The sequence below is a fragment of the Schistocerca serialis genome, chromosome 1, assembly GCF_023864345.2.
Source record: "Schistocerca serialis cubense isolate TAMUIC-IGC-003099 chromosome 1, iqSchSeri2.2, whole genome shotgun sequence".
Taxonomy (NCBI): domain Eukaryota; kingdom Metazoa; phylum Arthropoda; class Insecta; order Orthoptera; family Acrididae; genus Schistocerca; species Schistocerca serialis.
Genome location: NC_064638.1, coordinates 366999814 through 367009734, shown reverse-complemented (window position 1 = coordinate 367009734; position 9921 = coordinate 366999814). Strand labels below are relative to the sequence as shown.

At 38.9% G+C, this 9921-nt stretch overlaps 1 protein-coding gene across 2 annotated transcripts in view; it reads left to right on the top strand.

Moving 5' to 3' along the window:
- Window positions 1–1392: 1392 nt before the first annotated feature.
- The window catches only part of LOC126470438 (U2 snRNP-associated SURP motif-containing protein), a 161165-nt gene continuing 152636 nt past the window's right edge, over window positions 1393–9921 (top strand). For both annotated transcript variants that reach the window (XM_050098288.1, XM_050098281.1), the window contains exons 1-3: window positions 1393–1524; window positions 1679–1795; window positions 8273–8363. In XM_050098288.1, the coding sequence (XP_049954245.1) occupies window positions 1501–1524; window positions 1679–1795; window positions 8273–8363 (232 nt within the window). In that variant the 5' untranslated portion in view covers window positions 1393–1500. The remainder of the gene's footprint in view (window positions 1525–1678; window positions 1796–8272; window positions 8364–9921) is intronic.

The window sequence follows — 9921 nt, the reverse complement described above, 5'->3', positions numbered from 1 at the left end:
AGTCAAATGAATAGCTCCCACTGTTCCTTTACAAAAACAGTAAAGCAATGGTTGTTTGAAACATGAAAAAATGCCATTAATCATTATCACCAACACACTGTTGGCAATTTTAGCTGTGCGTGTAAACCCCAAGTCCTCAAAACCAATAACAGTGTCAGAAGTGCTGTCATATGTCAAATTTGCCATTAGCGACATTTCATCCAATGACATATTCACAAGTTTATCATTATCAGAAAAATGTTGCACCTTTTGCTTTAAAAGATGGAATATATTGTCACTTATCCCACATTTTATTTGTATGCCTTCCACATACCTTTGTAGTGTACGCACTGATGGAAGCATAAAACATTCTGATAAAAACCTGTATGCCTGAGTGCTGTAATACAGTAAATTTAGAGCAAACAGCTTATTTTCGTCTTTCCATCTTGCAGCACGTTTCTCTTTCAATGGCATGCTAATCTGGCTTAACAACAAGTCAAGGGCATCTTTTTTTAAATATCGGGATCCTATAGTCTTTAACATTCGTTTGTCCTTGTTCACTTGCTCCTTCTGATACAATTTCTGTCGCTGTCTGTAGGCACTTTCCTTGTCCCGTAATAGTTTCGCTCGATGTCTAGCGATTTGCACATTCTGAAACTTCACACGCTTTTGCAAGACACGAACAGCTGCACTTAATCTAACCACTTCATCGTCAAAGCAGGTCTGTGTTGACGATTCACACGAATCTGGCACTGATACATGGTGAGCTGAACCAGCTGCTTCTGTGTCATAGGACTGTTTTACTGCTTTAGATTGACTGTCGAATCTTTGTGGCAGTTTCCTCTTCATCGTCAGCTGAGGTGGCTTATTTGGAATGTCAAACAGGGTGGGTACTGCATTCCACACGAGTTTGTTGTTGTCTGCGTTCATGAACTGGTTTTGTTCGAAATGTAGCGAACAAAACCTAATATTACTATACAGGTACACTGGGTCTTTCTTCATGAGGTCTTCTCGCCTGCTATTAACAAGCCATTTTCTGCTCCTAAAACGAAACATTCATCATTTATACACATATAGTTTGCAAGTGAATCCTGACGATACAGTTTAGTAACATGATGGTTATACCTCTCAGGATCCTTAGGAAACCTAAAAAAAGACAGCTTTGGTGTCTTCTTTCTGTTGTTGGTGCAATTTATTGCGCTACAAACGCTCCCGCCAGTAAAAGCCATTGTAAAAATCAAAATAAACAACCACTACTCTCCTTCACGATCGCGCCGAACTCACAGTGTAACCTACCAGCCGCTTGGGGCGCTGCTGGCGCTGTAGGCAACAAAATCGAGGCGAAGTGTCGCGACTGTTATATTAGACTGTGGCGGTATGTAGAGGGCTAATTGAAAGCTGTTGTAAGTGAGATGAGGAAGTTCTGTGTACCCTAAAGTTCTTTGAGGTAGTATTGTTTTGTGTAGTTAGTTGCGATCATTGGTTAAGTGGACAAGAAATTTTAGTAGGATAACATAAAATATGGCTGATAAGTCGATAATGAAGGTGGGTGAATGAGATATACAATTGATTTCAAAGTTATGCGTAATATGTGTGACGCAGGGTGAACGTGCGTAGTAGTTTTATCACGGCATGCACTGTGTTAAAGTAAGGTTTTCTAGTGACCGCGTCTGAAATGTTTGTGTTTCTCTGTATACAGCAAATCGCCGAACAGAAACTTAAAGCTTTTTCAATCGGCTCAATGGGAAAACGTCAGCTCTCCAAGAAGGAGCTGGAGGAGCAGAGAAAAAAGGAGCAAGAAGTAGCTGCCGCTCAGGTACTAGAAAAAAATAAACTTAATATTGTTATTGTTTTTGAATAAACAGTTATGTTTACAAGAACAATCTTTTCTTTAAAATCTTGCCTTCTCTGCTCTATCTTTTACTCACATAAGATCCACGAAACAAATAAATGATCCTAATTTTGTAAGTAGTTTGGGTTGAGACTGTAGACACACTAAATGTTTGGGTCGTACAAATTTTTCACTGATTTGATACGGTCGTACTTGGGAACCATTTTTGGAAAAATCGATTCATATAATTGTGGCTATACTTCCAATTAATTATTTGCAATATTAGCTTGCGTTCGCAAAGTTCAATGTTCATTTCATGTGTAGATAACGTAACGCCGAACGAAATATTGAAGAGACTTGGAAATGTTACAAGGTTACTGTAGGTATTTGATATGTTTATAAATGAGGATAAATGTTATTTATTGTTCTCCACACTGAATATCGTCAAGCCCCTTACCTTCAACTCAAATCACTCGACGATCGCGACATGTTGTGTAGTCTATTAGTAAATTTGGACGTAAAGTTTCAGCGCACGCTTGTTTATTTTGAAAGTATGCATAGGCTACCGGAGAATAGACGCATATTTGTGACCTGCACTTCTGGAGTTACTGTAGATTTGTGGTGGTTTTAGTGCTGGGTAATGTGTGTTATAATGAGCAACACAGTATTTGTAATCTCATCGAGAGCAAGACTGAATGTTCCATTAGATCTGCATTATTTGTTGGATAACCACCCAATTGTGGCATTCTTGTCAATAGACAATATAGGAGAAATATATTGCAGTAGAGATTAGTTGAAGTCATTTATACGTAGAAAAAATTGTTTTCAATTGCTCTAAAACAATGCCCTTCAATTAATCACTGTTTATGCAAACAACTTAGGCCCATTATATGTGTGTTGCAACTAGAATATCTAGTACTGGTATATCATGTGCAGCAGATCGTACACAGCTAACAAAGTGTGGCCTATCAACTACAATAATGCACAGGTTATACCTGGTATTGGATGTCATGAAATAAGGGCTGTTCTGTCAGTCACATTATTGTTTACCAGTACAAGGTAAAGAGTACACTGAATTAGTGGACATGAAGGTTTGTTAGTCATTATTTCTACTCCAAGGTTATACCTAACTATACCAATCATGCAAGGCTACTGAGGACTTATCTCTGGAGTTAACAGTATGTCAATGAAGCATGACTGCATATAAATCATTTGTATCTCTAGTGCCCACAGAATTAAAACTCTTACCAATGCTCATGTAATCTGCAAGAAAAAAGTATGAGGGTGGAATGTTGAAGATTTCCACAGCCGTATCCTTCCTCAGAGAGGACAAGTTGTATCCCGAAAATTTTCTTCAGTGTGAGTTGTGTGGAGGAGTTTTAGGCCTGGTTTGGATAGCCTTGGAAAAGCTATGTTGGAGAGAGAAGTATGGTGTATGGCCATTTTGATGCTTGAAGTTTATTTAATGGATCTTTCTTTGGTTTATGGTAGACGTGCATTACCAGGTGCCAAATTATTATCTTTTGTGTTTATCTTGTTTACATGCATTCAGTGTCTTCTTCATAGTGGGTCATTCCATGTGAACCTTGATCATTAAGTATTTTGTAATTTTTGATATTTAATCTACCAAGCATAATACCAAAAAATCAAAAAAAAAAAAATTGGAAATTTTGATTATGAGTCATTAATTTTTAAAGTTTCCAAAACTGTACCTTTTTGTCACATATTGAAGCTTTTAAATGGCCATAGGCCTATATCACACTGTATTTGACATAGAATACATCTGAAATTTATGCTATAATATTCACCATAAAGCATGTTGCAGATAGACATAATAAGAGACTGTCGCAAAATGAGCTTTCGGCCAATACATATAACTTTTAGTCTACAGTAGTTTTAAGTCATGCTTGTAGACAACACTGTGTGTGCATTTGTGCCCTATAATTAGGCCTACTGTAAATTGAAAATTACACACATCCTAAAGTTTTGCATCACCACAGTTCCGAGAGTTCCGGAACCTGTGCAGGAAACTGGAATAGAGATCAACACAAACATCATTTCCGGCCTTTTTATTGCTCATGAATACCACACATTGCATTTTGTACAACCATACAGTGAGGCCTTCAGAGGTGGCGGTTCAGATTGCTGTACACATCAGTACCTCTAATACCCGGCAGCACGTCCTCTTGCAGTGATGCATGCCTGTATTCGTCGTGGTATACTATACACAAGTTCATCAAGGCACTGTTGGTCCAGATTGTCCCACTCCTCAATGGCGGTTCAGTGTAGTTCCCTCAGAGTGATTGGTGGGTCACATTGTCCATAAACAGACCTTTTCAATCTATCCCAAGCACATTTGATAGGGTTTATGTCTGGAGAACATGCTGGCTACTTTACTCGAGTGGTGTTGTTATCCTGAAGGAAGTCATCCTTAAGATATAATGGAAAATGCATAGTGTCCCTTACATTATTTATGTTAATTGTTAGATAGCATAGCTTAGCACAATTTTAAAATTGTAAAGTGAAATGGGTTAATTTTTAGATAGCATAGCTTAGCACAATTTTAAAATTGTAAAGTGAAGTGCGCAGTATTAGTACTCAATAATTTCATTCTAACAGTAGTTTAATGAATTGGATTTCAAACGAAGTGCAGTTGAGATACAGTCAGCTGTATGAATAGCTGTAAAATAAAATTTGTTTCCATATGTTCCCCTTGGAATATCACCAGAAAATTTGGCAGACACATTAACAAATAGCTCACAGCCAATGTACATCTTTAAAAAATATATGGTTTGCAATTGCCAAAATTTTTGTTCGTGAAAAGTTAGAATTTTAATGAACTTGCTCATCCAGCATGCTACACTAAACTGAATAAAATGGCATAAAATAATGAAAAATCAAAGATGGAATGTAACAATATTAAGCCTTCCATGACCACCAGCAGCGTCCCCACATACCGTAATGCCATCCCAAAAAATCAGGGAACCTCCACCTTGCTGCACTTGCTGGACAGTATGTCTAAGGTGTTCAGCCTGACCGGGTTGCCTGCAAACACGCCTCCGACGATTGTCAGGTTGAAGGCATATGCGACACTCATCAGTGAAGAGAAAGTGATTTCAAACACTGAATGGTCCATTTGGCACATTGTTGGACCCATCTGTACTGCACTGCATGGTGTCATAAAAGATGGACCTCGTCATGGACGTCAGGAGTGAAGTTGTGGTTGCACTGGACAATCTGGACTAACAGTGCCTTGGTGAACTTGTGTATAGTATGCCACGACGAATACAGGCATGCATCACTGAAAGAGGACGTGCTCCTGGGTATTAGAAGCACTGATGTGTACAGCAATTGCGCACAGTTTGAGTCATAACACGACGTCCTGTGGCTGCACAAAAAGCATTATTCAACATACATCCACAGTTAGCGGTCATCCACTGCAGTAGTAGCCCTCTGGTGACATGAGCAAGGCATGTCATTGACAGTTCCTGTCTCTCTATATCACCACCATGTGTGAACAACATCGCTTTGGTTCACTCTGAGGTGCCTGGACACTTCCCTTGCTAAGAGCCCTTCCTGGCACAAAGTAACAATGCACATGTGATCGAACTGTGGTATTGAACTACAGACATGGTTGAACAACAGACAACTCAAGCCGTGTACCTCCTTCCTGGTGGAATGACTGGAACTGATCAGTTGTTGGACCCCCTCCGTCCAGGGGGCACTGCTCATGCACGGTTTTTTACATGTTTGGGCGGGTTTAGTGACATCTCCGAACAATCAAAGGGACTGTTCTGTGATGTAATATCCACAGTCAACGTCTATCTTCAGTAGTTCTGGGAACCGAGGTGATGCAAAACTTTTTTTTAATGTGTGTATATAAAATGGAAAGTGCGTACTATCCCTCACATTCTACATCTACATCCGTACTCTACCAACTACTGTGAGGTGCATGGCAGAAGATACATCCATTTGTACCAGTTGTAAAGGTTTCTTCCCGTTCCATTCACGTAAGGACGTTGGGAAGAATGATGGATTGAATGCTTATGTGCGAGCAGTAAGAATTCAGACTGTATCCTCACAATCCTTATTATTCATGTAAATTATGTGGCATCTATTAGTGGAATTTAAAATAATAAAGCAAAGTGTGCGTATTTAAAACAAAAGCATACACATCTATTGACAGTAATTCACTTTAGTAGAGATTGATTGTTGAGATAAAATTAGGAAGGCATTGATGAGGAGGGGAAGAAGACCAAGTTGCTTTGTTCGTGTAGAACTCTATAAGCACATGTGCTAAGGAGACAAAAAGGCACTGTCATTATTTAAAGTGCTGAATCATCCTATAAAACACTGAAAGGTGGATGTTGGAGTACAGGTGCCAAGTGCAGCCCACAGAGTGGAATATTAGGCATTTTATATCATGCCACTGGGACTTTTGTGCCACTGTTTCACCTAAGGATGCTAATGAAGAATGAAACTAATGGCTTAATATACACACACAAAATAAAGACTTTCTCTTTGCAAGACACTCAAATAGCTCATTGTTAAATAATAACAGCTGCACTATTGTTTAATTATTGATTATTTTTAATGTATTTGTAAAATGAAGCTATAATTTGTGAAATTATTTGTAGTCCTCATTGAGTTTTATTGCATGTCCTTTGTCCCTCAGTGTCCACCACCCTGGGGCTTTTAACGTTGAGGTTTTAGTGTGTTCAGAGTGTCTGGCTACTTTCTTATGCTCATGGTCAGCCAGCCATGGTAATCTGCTTTCTTGTTTTTGTTTTTTTTCTCCCTGTTTCTTGCTTGTCTCTGTGGTTTTCTTGTCCTGTTTTGTCCATTGTAGTAGTGTTTATTGTCCTCCTGTCGTTCTTCTGGTTCTTCCTTTCTCCTGTTATTGTGCTATACGTCTTCCTTGTTTTCTTCTTTCCCTTGGGTAATTGTTCTACTGGTAACATGGGATGGCCTCACAGTTTGGTCATGTCCCCCTCCCCCCCCCCCCCCCTCTTTTAAACCAACCACCCACCAACCTCTTTTATTATTGTGATCAGCCAGCCCAGACCATCTGCTGTATGGTTTTAATGCCTTCTTCTACTTTTCCTTGTGGTGTATGTTTTCTCCGTTTTTTTGTTTGTTCCATTCGTTTTCTTTTTAGGTGTGGTGTTGGTTCTTTTTGTACCTTGAACCTTGCTTTCGTCACGGAAAAGGGGCTGATGACCCTGTAGTTTGGTCCCTTTATACCCCAAACCAATCAAAACTGCATACTGCACTGCACTCTCTGCAGACTCAGTGCATTTCAAATTCACTGTGCCACCATGACATTACACAACTCAACACAGTTTCGTCACAGGTCAAGGCAGACGAGGAATATCGAACACTCAAGTTACTCCAATAAATAACTTGCTTAGATTAAACATTGATCAGCTTACAGCATTTCTTCATTTAAATAAATTGCTTAAATTAAACATTGATCAGCTTACAGCATTTCTTCATTTCTTTGGAGCTGCAACAAATAATATAGGCAGAATCCTTGGCAGACATGGTATTCAATTCATTATCCAACCACTCAAGAAAATCACAGGTGCTGGACAAAGTAAAAGACAGTCCCTGTCTTAACAATACCAGAGAAGGAAAGTTGCTACTCACCATATGGCGGAGATGCTGAGTTGCGATAGACACAATAAAAAACACACACACACTATTTTGTTTGTTGAATGAAACTGAAGTCTTACCCCTTCCGTCTACCTGCTGGGATAATGTGACACAAGAATCCGTTAAAGAAGGCAGCGGAATCACCCTAGTTGATGCACTGAAATGCCAGAGAGAAGTAAATTTTGGGGTTATCCAGCATGTACCAAAATCAGCATTGCAGTTGGCGTTCTTGCACCACAGCCATTGACATACTGTGGTAACATATGGAAGTTTAATGACTTAATGACATCTTCATGACGTAATATGACTAACCAAATAAAGTACTACACAGCCTACAGATATCTTCTGGGGATAGCAGTAGAGAAAGTCTCATAGAAAGCTTGAGATAACATATAAATCTGATGCGGGAAGAAATTTGTGGAGCATTTATCCAAGAATGTCACTGCAACAAACTTTGTTCTCAAGGAATATATACGTCTTAAATTTCCATTGCCTTGCTTGCTATCATTTTGCTCTGCTTGAAGGGCCTATTTAGTAATTAAAATTGATAAAATTTCTCTCACCACCCGCTCCCCTATACCTTCTCATTTGTGTGTTTAGCCTACATGTTCCAGGTGGGATTGTTTCAGCAGTAGGCTGGTGTATAGTCTTCTGTTTAAAATAGTGTTAATATTAGTTTCTTACTTTTAAATTTTGAATACAGCTATGAATTTGTTGTATGCTGTTTGTGTACAATGATATATAGGTCTTTATTATGCATTACTACATCTTACCAGCAGTAATTCCTTGGGAATTAAATTGTTTCAGGCATTTGAAGAGTTTGTAGCAACCTTCCAAGAAGCACCAAAGTCTGGAAAGGTTTGGGTTAAAGCCGGCACCTATGATGCAGGGCGAAGGCGTAAGTACATAATTTGTAAAGTGTATTATCTTTTTGTTGAAAAGGTGTGAAATTTACCAGACTGTCAGTTCAATTAGTCACAGTTGCAAATTACTAACACTACTTGTTCACAGACAAGTGGAAAAACTGGTAGAAGCTGATCTCGGGGAAGATTAGTGTGGATTCTGTAGAAATGTTAGAACACACAAGGCAATGCTGACACTATAGCTTGTCTTAGAACATAGTTTAAAGAAAGGCAAACCTACATTTCTAGCATTTGTAGACTTAGGGAAAGCTTTTGACGATGTTGATGGAATACTTCCTTTGAAATTCTGAATGTGGCAGGGGTAAAATACAGGGGGTAAAAGGATATTTATAATTTGTACAGAAACCGGATCCCAGTTATAAGAATTGAGGGGCGCAAAAGGAAAACAGTGATTGAGAAGTGAATGAAACAGGGTGGTAGCCTATCGCCGATATTATTCAGTCTGTATATTGAGCAAGCAGTAAAGAAAACAAAAGAAAAATTTGTAATAGGAATTAAAATCTATGGAGAAGAAAGAAAAAAAAGAAAAAAAACTTTGAGGTTTGCCGATGACTTTTTAATTCTGTCAGAGACAGCAAAGGACCTGGAAGAGCAGTTGAATGGAATGGGCAGTGTCTTGAAAGGAGGATATGAGGTGAACATCAACAAAGGCAAAACAAGGATAATGGAAAGTAGTTGAATTGAATCCGGTGATGCTGGGGAACTAGATTTGGAAATGAGAAATTTGAGGTAGTAAATGAGTTTTGCTATTTGGGAAGCAAAATAACTGATGGTGGTTGATATAGGAAAGATATAAAGTGCAGAATGGCAATGGCAAGAAAAGCGTCTCTGAAGAAGATAAATTTGTTACATCAAGTATAGATTTAAGTATCAGGAAGTCTTTTCTGAAAGTATTTGTATGGAGTGTAGCCATGTTTGGAAATGAAACACAAACAGTAAACAGCTTCAACAAGAAGAGACTATAAGCTTTTGAAATGTGGCACTACAGAAAAATGCTGAAGATTAGATGGGTAGATCACATAACTAATGAGGAGGTACTGAATAGAATTGGGGAGAAGAGAAATTTGTGGTATGACATGACTAAAAGAAGAGATTGGTTGGTAGGACACATTCTTAGGCATCAAAGAATCGCCAATTTAGTACTGGAGGGAAGCATGGGGGGTAAAAATCGAAGGGGGAGACCAAGAGATGAATACGGTGAGCAGATTCAGCATGGTGTTGGTTGCAGTAGTTACTCGGAGATGAAGACACTTGCACAGGATAGAGTAGCATGGAGAGCTGCAGTAAACCAGTCTTTGGACTGAAGACAACGACCACTTACCCGAACAAAGATTGTGGATATTTTATGATAGAGATTGCCTGCATAGCCTTTTTCATACCAGCAAGGTTGTTTTCATTGCTTTTTATGATGTGACTGTAGTATTCTAATAGTTGATTTATGGTATTGTCGTGTAGATGAGCCCTAATAGTCCTGCCACCATACAGCAGCATCTTCAACAGCTCCTGCTTACTCCATTGAATTTGTGTGCCTGT